At 39.3% G+C, this 20,885-nt stretch overlaps 1 protein-coding gene and 1 long non-coding RNA gene across 5 annotated transcripts in view; one reads left to right on the forward strand and one right to left on the reverse strand.

Moving 5' to 3' along the window:
- LOC308067730 overlaps window positions 1-19,685 on the forward strand; it is a 39,830-nt gene extending 20,145 nt beyond the window's left edge. For 2 of the 3 annotated variants that reach the window (XR_013929713.1, XR_013929715.1), the window contains one exon: window positions 191-11,100. This is a non-coding gene — a long non-coding RNA (uncharacterized lncRNA). Of the gene's footprint in view, window positions 1-190; window positions 11,101-18,892 lie in introns of those variants that run through there. The other variant, XR_013929714.1, reaches the window with a different exon arrangement.
- The window catches only part of SCFD1 (sec1 family domain containing 1), a 54,926-nt gene continuing 52,552 nt past the window's right edge, over window positions 18,512-20,885 (reverse strand). For both annotated transcript variants that reach the window (XM_080397034.1, XM_080397033.1), the window contains 2 exons: window positions 19,693-19,761; window positions 18,512-18,731 (listed from right to left, as the gene is read on the reverse strand). In XM_080397034.1, coding sequence (XP_080253160.1) covers window positions 18,708-18,731; window positions 19,693-19,761 — 93 coding nt within the window. In that variant the 3' untranslated portion in view covers window positions 18,512-18,707. The remainder of the gene's footprint in view (window positions 18,732-19,692; window positions 19,762-20,885) is intronic.

Consider the following 20,885-nt stretch of genomic DNA (forward strand, 5'->3'; position numbering starts at 1 on the left):
ACAGTAGCTGACCCTTGCCCAGCAGAAAGGGCTGCAGACCACTTGATCTCAGGGCACACAGCCTCAGCTGGTATAGATTGACATAAATGACGTTCTAGCAATTTACTTTCAGTTGAGGATCTCATTTCTCTGCTGGTTTGTTCCACAACTCTTTCTGTAGTTTGGCTCATTAGTTTCTTTTTCTTTTCAGCTAAGTTAAAATCTCAAGGCTCAAGCTAAAACCCTGTGGCTCAAATGACTTTTTTTCTGCTAAATCTCTGTTGAAATAACTGCTGTATCTAAGAATATTCTGACGATTTGGATGTAAACACCTCACAGTAAGTCAATGTTTTACTTGTTTTATACCATATTACGCTAAATCTGTTGACATTTAGTCATTCCAAATGCACTTTTTACACAAGCAGAAGGTGTAAAACATGTAGTCAAGGATGAGAACTTCTTTTATATTTGGGTGAATTTCAGTGAAATAGTATACCTAGAATAAATAAATATAAGTGATGCTTGGGGTTGGTTTTTTTTTCCCTGTTGGGCCATGTGGTGAAAAGCTGTAGTATACCTTCATGCTATTTCTTTTTAATTGTGTAACATTCTTAAAATAATTGGAAGCTGATTTTGGTAGATATCATTAAAAAAAAGTCTTTTTTTTTTTTTTTTTTCCAAATGGTAATTTTGCAGCATCCTTAAGCTTGGGTAAAAAAATGATTCTGACTTGAAAAACTGACATTCATGACTGTGACAGATCTGTTTATCTGCATTTTCAGGTCCTCTGGTGCTTAAAAATTTCCATAGCTAATCTCCTTCCCCCCAAATGCTTCAGCCCATGGAGGCTAGAAATCATATGCTTGGGAAAAACACATGTACATATTTTAGAAAAAGGATTGAGAAGGAGTAACATGGCAGGAGACAGGATAATAAGGAAGGGTGGACAAAAAGCAGTGCAAAAAGTTAAGAGATCAGAGCTTACCACTGCTTCAGTCACTGTTTTGCTGATTTCAGTTATCAAAGTGCTAATGTAGTTTTCTGTGAAACACTTTCTTCTATATGGCTTTGTTTCTAGTGCGAACTTAGCACTTGATCTAGGAAGTAGCTATAATTATCGACTACAGTATTTTATGTCATGAAAGGTCTTTTGCTGTGATACCTGGGAAGACAGGAATAAATAACACTGTGGAGAAAGGGGTGCTTGTAAATAAGGAGAAGCTGTAAATGGGGCTATTTCATTTTTTGTGGAGAAGCTGGGGAAGGATCCAAGAAACATTCTGGAGTTATTTTGAAGATTAAAGGGATTTTATTAGAACTGTACCAATTTTGGAAAATCTACCTAGCACGCAGTCTTCAACTCTTTTTGTTATGTTGCCTAGGCTGTTTAAAGTCAATAGAGAATTTCAACAGCATGTTTACAAGCATGAGGGAGGTCCTAGTGAAAAATAAGTAGTAGTAAGCGTGTTGTATACTGTGGAAAGGAGTGAGCCTTGGTAAAGAGAATTTACTGTAAAGGTGTTTTCTGGGGGACCTTGGTGTGTCTTCATGGAGGCAAAAGGAACAACACATGCTGTACCTTTTAGTGTTAGAGCAGGTCCATTGCTTTTGAGATCCTTGTAAAGTTCTTGCTATAAACCCATGAAAACCACATTTCTAACTTGTCTGGGGATGATTGCTCCACCAGCTGTGCTGTATCCTGGTATACCTCTGGTTATATCTACCTGACTGGGAGCTAGCCAGATTTCGGCAGAGCTAGCATACCACAGTTTGCTTAGATGGATTGGAGATAAGGAGGAGGGGGAGAGACATGCAGGTGTAAGTCTTCACTGATTAGAAAGATAAAATCTGCATCATGTGGCAAATAGTGATCCAGCTGTAACAAATTAGCTTTACTTGTGATCTACCAGCTGCTTTTCAATTAGTAACATCTTCAGATCATCACGAGGCTTCATGCTGTCAGTCAAAATGCTGTTGAGCCGCACACATCCACAGGGCTTCCTATTTGAAAGTGATTATGTTGAAATAAAAATAAAACCATTACAAAGACCATATTTTAACAGAATTAATTTTTTGTGCAATTCAAGCAAAGGCATGCTTGTTTGATTTTTCACAAGACTGGTCTGAGTTATGCTATGACACTGTTAGTTATATGTTGCATTTTACTGCAATTACATCCTTCAGTCAAACTATTTACTTAACATACTTAATAGAGGTAATCTTACTCTTCGAGTGAAAAAGATAGGAACATAATATAAATCTTAACACTAGTGGGACTGAGGGAGAGGAAAAAATGAAAATTACAGTTTTCAGAGTTCCAGGAGCTGAATCCAAGCCAAAGTCCTTTCAGATCTTTGGCTCTGAGCGTTGTCTTCTGGAGGGATCTCTCTAGTGTACCATGTCACCAGATCCATGCAGATTAATGCAGAGGTAGCCCTGAAGTCTGTTGGGTTTTGGTACGTGCTTTGAAGAATGCTCCAGTTTCTGAGGTAAGCGCTTTGGATTAGCTGATACCATTCTGGGAAAGGCTTTTAGTGCTGATGGAAGCACTCCACAATGCACAAGGTCCCACAGCTCCCTCATCTTAACAGCAAAGCCTTGCTTAACATTCACTTTCCTGCCTCTTTTGTGCCCTGTGACTGCAGTGTGGCATAAGGGGTTCAGCCTTACAGCTTTCCAGACGCTGCATTTGCTGTATCCTGCTGTTGCTGCAGCTTGTTACTATGGTGTGAATTGCATGGGGGAGCATCCCTCAGAGCTGCTGACACCCTGTAGAGCAAAGGGCTCCAAGTGAATGATAGTGTGGAGTGCAGGATCACTGGTCTCTCCGTAACCCTAGACACTGAAGGCAGATGTCCTTGCCCTGTATAAATCAGCTCAGCTCTGGCTTTTTTTTTTTTTTTTTTTTTCCACAAAACTTCCTTTGCAGGGTCTAAGTCCTGGTTGACACCAGCCGTCTTCTGAGTAGCTGTCAGCTGTAGCAATGGTAGAACAGAGAATCAATGTAGAGTGTGGCAAAGGGTAAATCCTTCGCAGTGCCTGGAAGTACACATTTTAACAGAATTTAATGTTAAATCCGACAGGAGAAAAACGACAAGCTAGAGGAGGAAAAAGGACAGCATTTTTCAGGGTGTATTGAAGAACAGTAGCAACAGGGTTTATCTGGAAACAGAAGTGTTGCGAAAACGTTAGGTTTTACTGTGTACTAATACCAATATCGCCCTCTGACAACAGTAGAATTGTTGTCATGTAAATCCCCTTTTCTTCTCCTGTCTCCCCCAACTAGCTCATGAAAAAAGTGTAGGTGGGATTGAAGAAAACCAGTTTGTGCAAATAAAGTTATTTTTTATATTCTGCTTTTAATGTCTCTCATAATGGCAAGTAACTTTGCTGATTGTTCGTGGGTGCAGTGTTCAGTGTGCATGTTAGTAAAACCTTTCTGTTATTGTTATGTTCACTAAGTTTTAGTAGAAAACAGAGCATTTTTAGGATGTGGGTAACTCCAAATTCATGAGCAGAGAGAAAAAAATTAGACATTGAAAAAACATCATGTTTCAGGAAAAATGTAGGTGGCCTTCCGTCCTTATTTCATTGCACTGTTTGTTTATTTGATTTTTGTCTCGTTTCTCAGTGACAGTTTGTTTGTATTTTTAAATTACATTGGTCCGAGATTATTATTGTTTAAAAATTACTGATAAAGGCTATCCTATTCAAACAAGTTGTGGAGAATACTTCTCACCTGACAGTCTCAATAATAACTGGCCCTCCAGCAAGAGCTGAGCAAAATTCTTTCCTTTGTGATAAATAACTACTCAGTATTTTCAAGTAAGATTTAGGAGTGCTATTTAGCTTGCACAACAACTAGTAATAATTTTTTCCCAGTTTAACACCCTTGTCAGGTGTTATGAAGAAGATTTTTCCTGATTATTAGCTGAACAATTCAGTTTGGTCCTTGGTGCCCAGATCCATCCCTTTTGTTCTCCTTTCTTCTCAGATTTATTCTACCCACTGAATTTTACTTTTCCTCTTTTGTCAGCTCCGGGATTATTTGTTCTATGCTTACTCTGGGTTTAATCTTCCTTGCCACAGGGCCAGACAAAAAAGTCAAGAGGCTGTATGCCTCTGGAAGAAGAGATTATTTCCTTCACCTGAAACCTGAATTCCCTTCACTTGTCCCCTTTTCCCCAGCCTGATTTTCCTGTAAGCTCAAACTTTTGGCAGACAAGAGGGAGAGAGTACCCGATTCTTGTAATATTTCTACTTACTTACCTGCTAGGGAATTAATCTTCTTTTCTGTCTCTTGTGGTTTGTGGTAGTCGGCATGAAATTTTTCTGTAGAACAGTATTTTAGGCTTCTAAATAAATTTATTTTTTTCTTCCACATTTACTTTGCAGGGACTGACCTTACCTCTATGATTAAAATTGGCCTTTCACTTTTCATATTCACTAACCTCACCATGACCAAAATAATTAATGTGGTACATCTGTAACCTTTCTCTAGGGTTCCTTTTTATTTTATTTTATTTTATGAAAATTAAGACAAATTAGAAAAGGCATTTGGGAAATTTTTCTGCTTCAGAAAAATAAGATTAACTCACTACTTGAACACTTTCCGAACTCTCTTGGCTCATCATACCTCCAAAATAGGTCAATATAGACCTTCCAGATGAGTATATTGACTTAATCTGTTAGCTTTGGCAACTATTGGTAGTGTTGAGTAGATTTCTTCCCACTGATAATAGTTAAGCAGTTGTGGTTGAAATTACTTTGCTGTTAGAACAGTTTCCACATACGTAAAAGGCTCTGTAAGGCTCATAAACAAAGCCATGGGCAGTAACTAATCTGACTTTCATTTTTGTGGCACTATGTAGGAATTCTGAAAATTCTGCAGAAATGTCAAATAATTCTGTTTCAGTGTGATTTTTTAAAAATTATTAGTTTTCAATTTAGACTGTGAACCTTTTATCTTCAAATTTCAAATTTGCAAATATTAACCTTTAAGTTTTTTTGATGTGCCATAAGCTTTTGCATACAAAGGAAGCAAACATGCAGGGCAATTTACATCTTGCATAAATACTGATTTTGTGACACATCACAACCTGTTGCTGCCAGGGATGCAGTTTGTAAAGCCCAGGCGGCATTATTGACCAAGTGCAAAGAGCAGGATTACGTGAGGGTCAGCAAAAAAAGGTTTTTACCACTAGAATTTTACCTTTGCCCACTTTCTTACTTTTAAGGTTTTAAAGTGTAACTTCAAAGTGAAGTTGGTCTTTTCAATATTTAAGTGGTTTGAAGAGGCAAAAAAATTTCAGGTATTCCTTTCTCCTCTCCCCCTTTATGGCTTCATTATGTTACTGATTTTCAGGCTTCAGAAAGTGCAAAGATCCTTGTCCTCCTGACTTCAGACTTAAGAGGTCTCGAAGCAATTGTGTTGTTTTAACCTCAATGAAAATTTCATCAGAACAGATTGTTCTTGTGTGGTGTAGACTAGTCCCTTTGTGTGACAGCAGATGAGGTATCTCTTTCAGTGGCTGTGCAAAGAAATAGATGGAGAAAAATGCACTGTTACCTGTGCTTGCTTGAGAGATGTATTTGAAGGCAGAGGGTGTATTTTAGGATTGTCATGTCTAATGGTTCATATTTCATAAGATTGAATTGTTTAAGATACTAGTAGAGATTTAAATTAAAATATTCCGTCGGATGAAGGCTGATTTTGGAGGGTGGGGGAGGATTTTCCACCTGAAATCTGTAGGGACTTCTCAGGGGAGACATTTGCCATTAGGTCAGTAGAAAACAGTTTGGTGTCTTCCTGCACCCCTCCAGGTTCTTGCTTTTCTATCAAGTTGGTTTAAATGGAGTTTAATCCTCTGGTTTTTAACTATGTCCTGTAGTATTTTAGTGAATGCCAAGTGGAGATTTGTAAGTGAGAAAGAAAACCTGCGTGTGAAAATGTCTGGGGAGTGAGCAGAGAAAAGAAATTAGAATGGAAAAGAGAACTTGGTAGAGTCGCCTGTCTGGAGAAAATTAGCAAGTCAGCGGTGGGTGATACCATTAGTATTAATAGTGAAATAATTTTAGCATGTCTGTTTAGTTTCCTAGAAGTAGCATAATAAATGCTGAAATGATAAAAGCCACAGTTAGGATTAGCAAGCATATGCAGCTTGCTCTTTCAAAAAAAAAAAGACACAAAGTATTTCCTTCCATTTAAATTGTGTATCTTTTGTGTCTGTCATGGTGGTGAACAATACCTCAAGAACTCATTAGCAGTGGCAGCTGTCCTTTTAAATTTTGGATTGGTTTCCCACAGCTGTCAGACTACTTGATCTTTTTAGAAGACTCATATTATTTCTGCTCTTTTATTCAACTGTGAGGAAGCGACAGTGGTGATTGGGATTTTGTTATGTCAGTTTCCCACTATCTTGTCTTATACATAGAAACATATTGTACTGCCCTCAGTGTTTGAAAATATATTGTGGTTTTACTTGGAGAAATTGCTTGTGTATTTTATGTGCGTATATTAGCAATTTTCAAGAAGGGCTCAAGTTGGGCTGTTACCATTAAACTCATGATTTTTAAAAAAATCAAGCAAGCTAGGACACAGATGTCATATCTACAAAGTGTTAATGAGATCAAATGCTCAAATACAGTAATTGTAATGAGAAGGCTTTTGATTATAGCTTACAAAATATTGGTAGCTTGGACTAATTTGTTGCTGCCAGCCAACAGTGGATAGAAATCTGCATCAGAACCAAGTTCAGGGCTGCAGAAATGTTTTGTCTCTGAGGGTGCTGGTACTGACTATGGTGCAAGTCCAGTGCTGGGTTCCCAGTTCAAGAAACTAGGGAGGGTCCAGCAAAGGAATGCAGAGATGCTGAGGGGACTGGAGCATCTCCCTGATGAGGGAAAGTGAGAGAGCTGGGCCTGTACAGCCTGCAGAAGAGAAGACCGAGAGGGGATCTTATCGATGCCTACACATACCTTAAGGGCGAGTGCCAAGAGGACGGGGCCAGGCTCTTATCAGTGGTGCCCCAGTGACAGGACAAGGGGCAACGGGCACAAACTGCCATATGGAATATTCCATCTGAATACCGAGGAAGAACTGCTTTACTTTGAGGGTGACTGAGCCCTGAGACAGGCGTTCCAGAGAGGCTGTGGGGTCTCCTTCTCTGGGGACATTCAAAACCTGCTGGGACGTGACTCTGTGCAGCCTGCTCTGGGTGCACCTGCTTCAGCAGGGGCTGGGCTAGATGATCTCCAGAGGTGCCTTCCCACCCTGACCATGCTGTGATTCTGTGTCAGGTGCCAGACTGGCTGGATTGCCTGGTCTTGCTAGTGTGACTGTTGCCGTTTCCCTTGTTTTTCCGACTTTAGTTGCTGCAGAATTAAGATAACAATGAGTGCTTTAGAAAAATCTGTCTTTTTGTATAGAGCATGTGCATGTTTTAGTAAAATCAAAGTAGACTGCAAATTTCTAACTTTGACCTCAACTTACAAGCCTTTAGAGCACATGATATCTGGTAATAATGAATACAAACATGCAACAGACCTGGCTGAAAACAGTTTTAAGTGCCCCATGTTATTACTAAACATTAAAGGTTGCTAAAACTTTCTTAGTTAACCATTTGTAACAATAGCTATAGTTGGGGTTTTTTTTTGGCAGTGGTAGTGTCTGGGATTTCTTCGTTATTGATGGAAATAATTAAACTGGCCATCAAAAGTTTTAGCAGCTGCAGCAGTTCATGTGCTCGTGTAGTTTCTGCGCAACTAAATGGCAGAACACGGTGGTCCCCTGCGTGTCGGGTTGTTGCAGTGTGTGCATGGGTGCTTGCCAAAGTGGCTGATGGAAATGGAATCTCCTCAGGGGCATGGGCACTGCACGGGGATGCGGAGCTGGGCAATATCCCGTTTGTGTCAGGACTGCTTCAGCCTTCAGACAGGAGCTGTGGAAAGCTATCTCCTGTGACTTGCATAGAGGTTATAATTTGTGAGATTTAAAATAATTTAGCCCAGCCAATTATTCTCAAGCATTCGGATTTTTACTAGAAATGTAATACATTCAAACACTTGTGGTATTAATTCAGGAGTTCAGGTAAACTAAACATCTTCAGAGGTAGCTCTACAACTTCTGGATGGGCATCTTTGCTTAAAGGCACTGCTTAAATGTGACATAGTTTTGTGTGTTCAACCTCAGAATGAAAGTGCTCTTTTCTGAGTGTTTACTGTGGGCAGAAATAATAGTATGACAGCAAATACTGCTGGCCACAAACAATGTTCTTCATAAATGCATATCTACATTTTACATTATAGCATATGTATTTGAATATTTTACTGGTGCTGAAGAGAGATTTGAAGTTATGTCATTTTAATTTCATCCTGTAAAAGCATTGATGGTGGAGCAGTATTAGGATGAGTTTTCTTGGGCAAAGGTCTTTCAGACAGCAATGGGTAAGACAAGCACTGGAAATAGTTCAGTTGTATTTACGTGAAAGTTGCTGGTCAAGCCCAGAGGCTTGGCAGCGATACCTTTATGGTGGGATATGAGTAAAATAATGTTGTGTTTTGCCGCCCACAAATCTGCATAAGCTGTGGGTATGAGGGAGGATGCTGACCGCCTACAGCCTGAGCGCCACGGAGGTACCTGGAGACCGGGCACGTGGCTGGTCCCAGGCCTTCTGTGAGACACAAAGAACTAATGAGATTGGGGAAATTCTTGTGTTTTTTGCTACTTAAAGAGCAGTTCATTTGTTCAAACTTCTGGAAACTAAGGTAATGCTGAACCACTTAGCTTAATTTTTTCGTTATGAATAGTGCCATTGCTTCAGCAAAGGCCCATTTCAAAATGAAAGCTGTTTAAAGGTCAAATGTAGTTTATAGCATCATTATTCACCTCGTGCGTGTTCTGTGGGAAGTGCATTCAGACACCTGATTGTTGCAAAAATATTTTTGCAAAGCAAAGGCTCTTTTTCTAGGTGCTAGAAATGTTAGTTTTGAATTAAAGTGAAATACATTATTTTACTAAGGCTGCAGTGATGCATGAAAAACAGATAAGATTAGAACTGTTTGTGCACTTTGATTTAATAAAGCCCATTTTCCTTTTGGAGGTACCTTTCTTGGCCTCCCGCGCTTCTTCCTCAAACAAAAGTCTTTAGCTACACATAGTTTACCAGCTTAAGTATACTTCAAAAATGGTAATTTAAAAGCCCTGTATAGCCAAAATAGCTCTGTTCCGGAACGACTCACAGCATGGTCTTTAAAACAGAACACCCAGCTACTAAGCTGTTCTGTGTCACCTCAAAACATCTGTGGAAAACAAGGCTATAATAGATACATTGTTCTCAGATGCTTTTTTCTTTTTTGTTAAGTCTTGTTAAATAGCCAGTACTTTATTTCAGTAGAATAGGGCCCTTTTCTCTTGCAGTAGGAAAAACTTCTCTCCTACAAGGATAGTTCTGTATGCCTGCGTGCCTGTACTTTCTTTTACATCTTTTAAGAGACTCCAGTTAAGAGCAAATCTGACTCAAATGGTGGCTGTTTACCCCTCTTAGCCATTTCTTTCCTACTGTGCATATGCCTCCCTAATTCTTTCCTATTCCTTCAGTTGCACCGATGCTCTCACCTCACTCTCTAAAAAAGGATGGTGCTCACATGCATGGCTGTGGTGCGTTTTCTCTTTGCTCTTCGTACTGTCACTCTAAATGCTGCTCTCTAGGTCCTGTTCTTCATTCACAGCCCTCAAAGCAAGTACCGTGTATTTGTCCTACAAACATACACCCTCTTCTGCAGTCCAGGAAGCAGCAACACTGTCCTGTGGAGAAGATGACCAGATCAATTGGGTGCTTACGCTATGGCATTGGCTTCCATCCACAGCTCCCCTTCCCTTGCTCCTTAGAAGCAGCGTGTGAAATAAGGTGATATTTATTCTATGAGTAAGTTTTGTAGTTGCTTTTAGGTCTACAGGTCTAGGAATTTACAAGATAAAAATAGAAACTAAAGGTAGCTTTGAGATTCAGAGAGCTCGTAACCCGAGAGGACCCTTTGGAGGTAGTCAGCGGAGAAGGAATCTCCTGAGGCCTTGCTTTTTATTCATCCTTTGATCAAGAGTGACTGCCTCTGAAATGGCAAAGTTTAAAGACTATCTACAAAAGCGTCTGCTATGAGCCGGCCCCTGAGAAATGACTGTATCTGTAGACAAACTGGAAATAACATTTCCGTTGCCAGATGAACTTTCAGGCAGTTAAATTCTGATCACAGTAGGGAAAGGAAAAAGGAACACTGAGTTATGAAAAACACTTTTATTAAAATTACACAAAAAATCTATTTCAAGTGACTTGCATTCCATTTTAAGTATGGCTCATAATACCCACCTACCAGTCAGGTTTAACGTCAATAGCGTGTAAAAGAACTTTATGTCATTTGGTTAGTAACAATTTTATTTTCATTCACATCATCGTGTCAACTCTTTTCCCATTCCAAAACAACAGACCTACTGCCTTCTTCAATTCAGACATGTTCAGACCTTTCAAGTATCAAACGCAATAAAAGTACTTGCATAAGGAAGGCAAAACATTCATCTAATTATAACTGATATGGAAAATTTCAAATTTCTAAACCCGTGGTTTGTGGGTTTTTTGTGAATTGTGACGTTTGCTTCTGCCTTTCTGTGTATGGAAATACAGGTTGCACGTCTGCCATTGTAGCACATGAAGTACTGATGTTTCTGATGAGTTTTGATGAATTTGGGGATGAACAAAAGAACACACAAACCAGTATAAGATGCTGCAGGTAGATATTCCTTGATTGTTTGTGTTTCATTGTTTTTCAAGCATTTGATTCACGTAGAGTTGCATATTCTTGTAGGTGTACCAGCCTCTCCGAAAGACTTGGAAAGCTGATTGTATGCGTTGCAGGACTGCCCAGTGGCATAAACTGATTTTTTTCTTGTGCTTCCTGTCAAAACAGCTGTATTGGTATCGGTAGCAAAAGCTGATTTTAGTTTATAGCTAGCTTCTGTCTGATACATGGACCCAGTTAAGGTTTTGTTTCCTTTCCAAACCAGGGTTTCCAATAAAAGAACAGTAGGATCAACCTAAAGGTTTTAATGTTCACCTTTTTTTTTTTTTTTTTTTTTTAATGGTGATCTATTGCCAAACCGCTAAATCTCTTGTATGCTTCTTGCAAAGTTTTGTACAATGGAACTGTAGCCGTGGCACCAAACAACATGCCAGATCTCAGAGCCACCTGTGGTCATTTGAATCGCATTCTCTTTGTGCTCGTAGCTTCTGTTGACAACAGATCTGCAAATACTCTTTGGGTAGGCAGCATTCATTTTTCCTGGTATTCAGTACTGTGCCTAAATATGTGAATTTATTCACCGGTTCCCTGGTAGCTGATTCTTCTAGTGACAAATGCCAGTGTGCCCCCAGTCTTGTTCCTGGCTCAGCAGGATGTGATTTTTGGATGCCAGAGTCTCCCTCCTGGCTCTGTTTGGTGACAGATGCTACCAACCCTAGATGGTCACTAGAGGTTCGTGGCTCAGTGCCCTGCTTTTCTCCTGTAAGTAGGAGAGAGGAGCAAGGGAAAGAGGTGGCCCCTATCCTTCTGCTTGTGTTACCGCAACACCTTCTGATCTGGGCGTCCAGTTGGGAGAAGGAAGGTGGCTCACCTGGACCTGCCTCTTTCATAGATCCTCCCGGCCCTCACTGATGCCGGTTCCCTACCCAGGCAGCAACGCTTTCTGTGAGCTCTGGCCACGGCGCTGTGCCTTGCTGAATGCTGCTCCTCAAGCTTCAGGTGTGCTGGAGTTTGAGCAGCCCTGGGGTCCTTCTCATAGACAATCTGTGCTGCAAGCTGAGATCCAGGCCGTGTGCTGAGCTGGTGGACGCAGGCAGAATTGTTCTCCAATAAGCAAGGGAAACCAGGATGGTTATCAAGATGCGTCTGCAAATTGCAGTCAGTCCTGCCATCCCGCTCCATCCCTCCATTGTGAGGAGGGAAAAAAAAATCCAAAATCAACAAACCCGTCTGAGCAGTTGGACCTGGACAGTGGCTGCTCGCTTACAGGCTTCTTCAGGGAGCAGCTGCAGAAGTGGAAGTCTTACATTTAGGAGCACTAGCCACGATCAGAGAAATTGGAATACTGTGTATAGAAAGGGTAAATTTTAGCAAAACAATAAACCCACTTGAATAAAATGAGATCCCTTTAATGTAATACTTTTCAGTAAAAAGGAGGAGGCGGCTAGAGCAAGATTGCCTTTTGGCGCGTACCTTTTGAGGTAATTTAGCTTTTCTGTTGTCATTGTGAAAATGTGTATATACATATATATATCTGAACAGCATCAAAATATGTAACTAAATGATAGAGACATTTGTCCTTGATTTCTTACTGTGAAAAATTTCCAAAGAATGCAGTCCAGGTTTCATCCTTTCTGGATCTAAGTCAGCCAGAGTTGCATTTATTTTCATAGCGCTGTTTTCATTCCCGAAATGAGTGTTTATTAGAAATAGGTAACAGAAAGCAAAGTCATCTTGTGCCAAAAGATTCTTCTAAACCTGATGTGTTTTTGCTTCAGGAACTTTAGATGTACAAATATTTCTGTGGGTTTGGGAAGGGAACTAGCTGTTTCCTTTGAGGTATCAATACGAGCATTTTGGGGCTAAATCCTTGTCTCTGCTGGGACACTGGAACTTCTGAGGCCCTGTAGAAAGCCTGGCTGGGATTCTAGTGAGCTTGGCACTTGCAGCCTAGATCTTGACTAGATACAGACGGCACATAGGGAGGCCACGCCAGCAGAATAGCAAAACAAATTATTAATGACACCTAGAGAAGGAAAAAGAATTTGGAAAACATCAGGGATTTGGTGTTCATGGTTTGACTGCCGCAATTAGAAAACTACATCAGTTTTCATCAGGTTTTCGCTGATGGTTTGACTAAGCAGACTTGTACAATTTCCCAGTAAGAGTTGCACAACAGCCCTGCAACATATAGTGAGGGTCTACAAAGCAAGTGCCTGTCTTCCTTGGTACTTACTCCTAGAGGAATTCCAGTAGTTTATGTGTGTGGTTTTCCTCCCTCTTCTCCTGCAAACTACCACGTATCCCCCCTCTGATAAAGGTTACTTCTAGACTGATGGAAATACGAAAACCGCAGAGGGTAGGTTTATATAGTTACCTTTCCTGTGTAGCAGTGCTTATCTTCTTGGTGTTTGCTTTCAAAGAACTCATCGGAGAGTGGTTACTGTGAGGGAAGGCTGGCTAACCAAAGCTTTGTTTACTGGGAAGGAAAAATAATGTCCTCAGTACTGCAGCTGGACAGACTGTGATGTTTAGGAGTTGGTGTCTTTCACTGTGAGTTACCAGTTCAAACTATATCTGAATGGACAGGGCCCGGGGCTGGTGATGGCTCTATGGGAAACGGATCGATGTTCTAGTTCAAGGGTGAATTCACATCCCAGCTGGAGCTCAGTAGTTTAGCTGTCAACAATCCCAGGAAAATGAAGCAGAAGAGATCCTCTGAGAGGGCTGGAACATACTGGCAAGGGAATCTGAAGAAAATACTGCACCAGCAGTGTTTCACTTCATTCATTTATAAAAAGAGGATTTATTTCAGTGCAAGCAAACCTGGCAATACAACAGCTAGCTTTGTTAATACACAAGCTCAACACAAAAAATCGTGTGCCTGCCCGTGAAACATCTTGTGTCATAATCCATTATCTTCGGCTGTTACCTCTCTCTGGTATGGTTTTGTGACCTGATCGGATAGCCTTTGTTATAGACACATAGCAGAAACCACTGTTGCATAAAAGGACAAACTAAATCAAGTAGGAAGACACTGATCATATGGGATTTATAGATGGAAGAAAATGTTGCCCTTATTCAATCCATTTTATACAGTGCATATTTGTGGTCTTGAAAAAGTGTCTAAGCATAGTTATTTGCGTTTGATAAAAACTGTGTTGTGTCAATTTATGGTTTAAAAAGTCTGTTGAGAGGCATATTTGAGATGGAATGCTCGGATTCTATTTTTAAATCATATGCTTGCGTGTAATAAATGTTTCAGAGCAGGGCTCCTGATGTCATTCATGTATAAGGTGCCAAATTTGACACCTTATACAAGGTGCTGCAGTTATTCTCCTTGTAAAAGATGCAGTAAGAACTGGGAAGGCTTTGCCATTGTAGCTGGCTGTACAACTGGTCCTAGTTAATTTCAGGGAATAAATCAAACGGCTTAATAAAGCCCACCATACAAAAATTATTTGAGTTGACCCGAGTAATTTTACTCCCCCAAAAGAGGTAGAAGTAACCCCTTTATTTTTTAAAACTAAATCTTCAGTATAATTTGAAAATATTTGAAGGTCTAATATGAAGAGGGAAGGTATCATTAATTTTTTGGGGAGAGGGAGAAAAAAGCGGGGGGGAATGGTTTTAACTATAGGAAACAAGATGGAGAATTTTATTCCTATCAAGTAATTACTACTAAACCCAAACCAAAATATCCCAGCAAATACGGAAAGAATCCACGCCAATTTTTGCTAATGGAAGCTACGCACTCTCTGGCACTTCATTTCCATCCAGGTTAATTTTCATCCGTTTATTATCATGATAGATGCATAACACAAAGAGGAATTTGGAACAGTAAATAATAGTTACCTTGCATGCCCACAGAGTTCCTTAAAAACGCCACTTCTAAAGAAAATTATACATATGATGTACCCCTTAGATTGCCCAAAATAGGAAAGCAGACATGTGAGATGGGAGGACTCGGGACTGATAGACTTGAGGCTTTTGGGGATGTGTCTCATTTCACAGGATAAAGATCACTCCTCCATTGCCAGACGAAGAAAGCCAACCTATGCAATTATGAGAAAGAGCTGGGATATGTTTAAGGTATTTTAAAATTATAAAAAAAATTTAAACCTGTAAAATTTGGTCCCGCTTGGTTTTGAGAAGGGGAAAGACACTGGCAGATAAAGGGAAAGCTACAAAGTTTACAATTACAATTTCAAATTCTTGTGGCAGTTGAACTACCAAAGGGTTTATAATTTTAGAAAGAAAATTATGATGCATTGGTAGATTAAAGATGCAGATTTTTGGACAACTTTGAAGGACGGCATGCATGTCTCAGTGGCATATGACTGCATCTTTTCCACCTAAATGATTCTATGACTAAGGAGCAGAATATATTTGAATGTTGCTGAAAATGACTGAGATTTCTACACAGAGTAGCATCACTAAACCATTTCCAAATAAAACAGAAGTGGGTCAAATCATCTATTGATTCACTGCAAGAAAATTATTAACATCTTCTCTGATCTCTGAAGTTACAGAGAAATCATCGTCACTGTGGCTAATTTTTCTGTAACGTTAGAACACTGACCAAGCTTGCCTTTCTAGGAGCCAGGGCCATCTGTCAGCAATGAGTAACAACTAACGAATCATCCAACCAAAGAGAGGGAGTAGGGCTTTCCACTGTCAGTAAACAAGGCATAGGAGGTTGTTTTGGCCCAACATCTTTTATTTCAGATCTGAAGAACTCAGTTGTGATAGTTTTGGAGTTAGTTGCTATGTACTTACTCATAAACCTTTTAGGATTGCTTCAGTCAACACACTGGCCTAACAATTAAGCAATTTTGGACTGTATTGTTTGACTGAAAAGATGAGTGCTGCACTTTTTTCAGCTCTAGTCATGGAGCTTCGTATGCATAGCAGTATTGGCTCTGGAACTGCGAGTGAAAGCAGTGTTCCTATTATCTGAAGTACTGATGAGTTTTGGGAAAAAAGCTGCTATTTTACATTCCATTCAGACCTATGTAAACACCATCAAACCTAGCAAAATTTTCTTTTAATGTAGGGATGAAATATTGATTTGTATCAGATAATGTTATACTGGTGTTAAACTAGCATTTAAATCAAGTGGTCGTCTCCAGAGGTTTCTTTTCCTTATTCTAATTGTTTCTTTTTTATTATTTTTCTTCTTTAAAAGCATCTTATTCTGAAACCCCAAAAGTACTAAACCAATCATTAATTTGCAAAATGGCCATCTAAATATTCTAAAATCTGCAACTTAAAACAAGAAAGCCAAGCGAAAGGTTATTGTTTCAAACTGAATTAATTCTTAAGTGCCAAGTACATGCAACCATTTGTAAGGTTTGTCTATACTTCCTGAAAGACAGATACACCACTTTTCCACAGCTGCAGACCAGACTGCTTCCCTTCTTCCTGAGAACAAGTATGGCACTTGGCACTCAGCCTTGTGCTGCTTTTACTTACCTAAACGGGCAGGTAGATCCCGGTGAGGAATCGCCAGTCCTGAGAGCTGGAGGCTGGAGCTGCTGCGCTAGAGGGTGATGCTGGGGCTGCCCTGCCCGCCAGCCCTGCCTGAGCCTGCTAACAAAGGGGAGGCTCGGAGAGTTCCAAAACTCCCTGGCCCTCCATGCAGCCACCTAAAATATTTATTAGCAACACGAATGCTGCTGGCACTATTTTAATTAAAATACTTGCTGAGCCAGGTATAACCTCTCCTTTAAGCGCAGGCCTTTGAGGGACCGTTGAGGATGCGAAGGGCATAGTGACTGGCTATGAACTGAATAAGCTTGCCCAAGAGCCAGCGTGCCTCTGGCGTTGTTTGCCTCCAGATGAACCATGGAGACTTCTTGTACAGCATTCCACGTTCCTGATTCCACATAGGTATTCAGGGAAAAGGGCCAGGTAACAAAAACCAGCACACCATAAATGCGGTCATGCCAGAAGGGAGGAAGGATGATGAGTATGCTGTTACAGAAAGTGGTAAATGTGAGACTTTAATGGCAACAGAGAGCTTTAGGGCTATAAATACAACAAACCCAGAAAACTAGCTTGGAGAGGAAAGAGAAGTGTGTTTGAATTGTATTTATTAATTTTTTAAAAAACCAAAATCTGAACTGACCAGTGCATGCTCACGCAACAGACCTGAAGATCCAGCTATAAAGCTGGGCACAAATGAAACCTGTCTCCAGAGGCGGTGTAAAAGCTGCAAATCAAGTTTTTGAACACAGACACCAATTTATGGTATCTTTACAGTTCACTGAAATAGCTGATTCTGTAAGCTGTGATTTAGGAGTGCTCCTGTTTCAAATAAGCAAGGTCAAGACCAGGACAAAAAGCTATTGGCAGATTTTTCAAAGTTGGTTGTCAGCTGCAAGGCTAAAGATCTTTACATAGGAGGCACAGTTTTCTTGGGGATGCATTATTCAAGCTCCTGGAACTAACTCCCACAGGAAGCAGCAAACAACGTAAATGTAATTTTCTTTTCCAAATGTGCTTTGACCTTGTTTTTACTAACAAATGTGGTTATATATACGGAATTAGAATAAAAAAATGCATTTGGCAGAGTGAGCCCTTGCTGTGTCAGTAGTGCCACAATATACTGACTTGGCAAAACCCGAAGTTTATAGCAGTAGTCTAGAGTAGCTTACAACACTCAGTAACGTTATTCTAATATCTCAGCTACCTTTTGATAACATGGTCTAGATTACACACATTTTTACTGTGGTACTTTTAAGGAATAGATCAACTGCATCTCTTGTATAGATGTTCTGAAAAAATCTAGCTGGGGAAAATACTGCCTTAAAGCAAAATTAACATTCAACATTGAAGAACAGTACAAAAAACTGCTGAAAAATTTACAGTAAGCTAGTAATTCTTACAATCTCAGTTTGTTAATAAACCCACAAGTGTGTTCTTTTCACCTTTTGAGTGTTAGACCTCATTTTGAAGACATAGTATTGCTTCACCAGTAGCAGTGCTGTTTCCAGAGAGAACATTTCTAGAGGCAGAGACCTGCATCTATAAAGAAACTTTGTGACTTTCTCTCAGTTCCCATATGCACTCTCCAGACCTCTCGTTACTGGTGAAACTTAATTATATCATGAGATTCTTTAAACTACTAAACCACCCCTACCTAATGCAACTGTTAAAAACTCTATTTTAAATACGTGCTTGTAAAACAGTTCAGAGCTGTTCTGTTGAGTATGACTTGGTTTCTTCCCAAACATAACAGTCAAAGCAGTTACAATAAAATGTGCAGAAGAAAATTATTAAAGATTTCAGTTTTACAGTTTGAAACTGTGACTGTGTAGACAAGCCATTTTCTCTTAAGAGAAAAGCAAAGTTACTGCATCAGAAACTTGTATGGAAGGTATCTTCAAGTACATCTTTGGACCATCAAGCAAAGACTGCACAAATCTAAGTACAACGACTTTGGTAAAACAAAAGGCTAAGAACCAGAAGTAGTAGTTCTCTTGCACTAAGGCGGTTTGTCTGTCGTCCTAAAAGGCAGTTTTGTTCTTTTCAATTTTGCCAAATAAAGATAGTCTGGCTTTCAAGAAGAACACATCTCCTAAAGACAGACTTGACCTTTTCTTCAAGCTATTGCTTTGTTAACTGTAACAGAAACTATATACAAGAACTTGAAAATGCTATGCTTTTCAGCCAGCACTGTCATGTAACTTCGCTAATATTGCATTTAATGATGTGAAACTGACCCCCACCAAAAATATAGCAGGTTTTAAGGTTTATTTCCGAAATGTTGATATACACCATATTAATTACAGATCTTTTTTCTTAAAAGTTATTGTATTAATGAAATGGGTTTAAGTTTTAATATAATGACAAAATTATAGATAATGAAGATATCTGGAAGTTGTAGCAATTCTCTGTTGTCAGGCTGCCATCCAGGTAATGGTGTTTCAGTCTCATTTCTGGCCAAGTTGGGACAGCTAGAGATGAAGAGACAGAAAACCATTAGGTTGCTAATCTTATTCTTTCAGTCAAACTAATAGCTAGTTCACACAGTAAATATTTCTGTCCTATAAGCTTTGTTTGTCTCTTACAACTAAAAATATGCTGGTAATGGAACATTTAATCCCTGCCCTCACAGGAGAGGATCGGAGCTTCACATCTTCAGATCTGATTAAGTCCAGAGGTAAAGGTACAGCATCTGCAGTCAAGTCAACAAAACAGTGCATTAAGCTGACTGAGGAGTTATATGCTGGTAAGTACCATTCGTCTCCTTCAAGTGCAGCAAAAATTAATTTAGTTCTTTAAAATGTAGTTTTAAATAACAATTTATTCTCATCTTGGTAGGAAGCAATACCATAGGTGGTGACAGCTACTGAAGGGCTGCTATTCGCTGACCACTGTGAATAATTTTTATTTTGCATTTGTATGGGAATGAGGCATAGAGAAATAATGGCAATTATAATGTTTTTTAGTGCAGTTAAAGACTGATTTTTAGTATAGGTATGGACTATGTCAAGCTCCCACTAGGCCAGCATTTATAAATAGCAAAATTTAGGACAAAGATTAAAAGATCACAGTTGGAACAGCTGTTTTTAACTTGTAAAAAGTTGCTAGAATAGCCTGGAAAGACATGCTATTTGTGAAAGTATCAAGAACTGGGTCATTTTTTTTCATTAGGATTTATGGTAAGGCAATTATTATGAACTTGTTCACCTGCATTACCTGTGAACTCACATTGGCAATACAGGTCTTCAAAAGTTAATTAAAAATAATGACTCCTAAGGTCCATTTCAATCAAGTGAAAACAGACAACAGGAACATGTATTAATCTTTCACAAATTAAGCTTGGTTTTTTTGTAAAAATCCATGGGGAGATGTAAATAAGTCAACACACAGTTACAGCAGTAATAAAGATTACAGTCTATCAAAAGTACCTACCTGTTTTATAAACTGTGTAGCATTAAAAAGTTCACTGCAGCCATACAGGACATGTTTGCCTTGTTTACCCTAAGAAAAGAAAAGACAGGAAGAAATCAGGTGTTTAACAGAGTAGCAGAAACGGCTTAAACTAATTGTATACCACAAAAAAAAAACCAAAACCAAAGCTTGATGATGTTGAAGTCTTGCACTTTCAGCTGGAAAAAGAACAGTTGTTCCACTATAGGAAAAAACCCTGTGATTAAACTGAAGTGGAAAAGAGACCAGAGGCAGAAGGAAAGTGGAAAAATTGGGGCATTTTACACATTTAAACGCATTAGAATGCTTCGTTCTCTGAGGTACCTATACTTGAGCAAAACCTACCCCTGAAAACAACTCACCCCTGCGCTAAGAACAGTAACAATGTATTTGCTGTTTCTTTTATGTTTGAGCCCAAAAACTTCAAGCTGTAATTCATTTCCATATGATCATGTTAAAACCAGCACCCTTTTTGTAAGGGGATTCTGAAATATAACATTATATTTGATTTTAATTGGATGCATAATAAACCCAGTTTCTAGTTTAACAGTATTCACTTGATAGTAAGGCTACCAAAGTGCTATGTTAGCATTTTGGAAATGAAAACTGGTTTAAGTAGTACATAGTTTGAGATCAAGTTTATTTCCAGTGCTGGGCTAATAATCCTATGGCTCTTCAAAGTTCAAGCACAGGCTTGAGAAATCTGTTTCACTGTTAAAATTATTTTGCGTTTGCCTGTATTAGTTAGGTAAAACTTACTTATTAAAGAGAAAAATAGGAACATAAGCCTGGTCAGAATGATCTTGTTTCATATATATTACCAATTGTGTGCTGTTTCAGCAGAAGGTAACAGAAGCAGATTCGAACAGTCCCTAGCTGGTGGTTACACGCTAAGCAGGGAGATGGTAATCCTGGTTCAAGTCCTCATCTGTACTGATTTTGAGTGGTTTGTGGTAATAAGCTGTTGTCACTGAGCAGGAACTTAAGCTTGCATGTTCCCGCATTTCAAGCCAGGTTTTTTAAAACTTGATGCCTGAATAGGTTTGGGTTTGATTTGCTTTTGACAAATTCCACTTTCACTAACATGACTGGATAGCATTTGTTTCTGTCTACTACCAAAAAAAAATAATTTAAACTATACAAACAATTGTGAAATGGGACTGCTGCCTTCCAGG

Source organism: Falco punctatus (genome assembly GCF_963210335.1).
Source record: "Falco punctatus genome assembly, chromosome: 7".
NCBI classification, from domain to species: Eukaryota; Metazoa; Chordata; class Aves; order Falconiformes; family Falconidae; genus Falco; species Falco punctatus.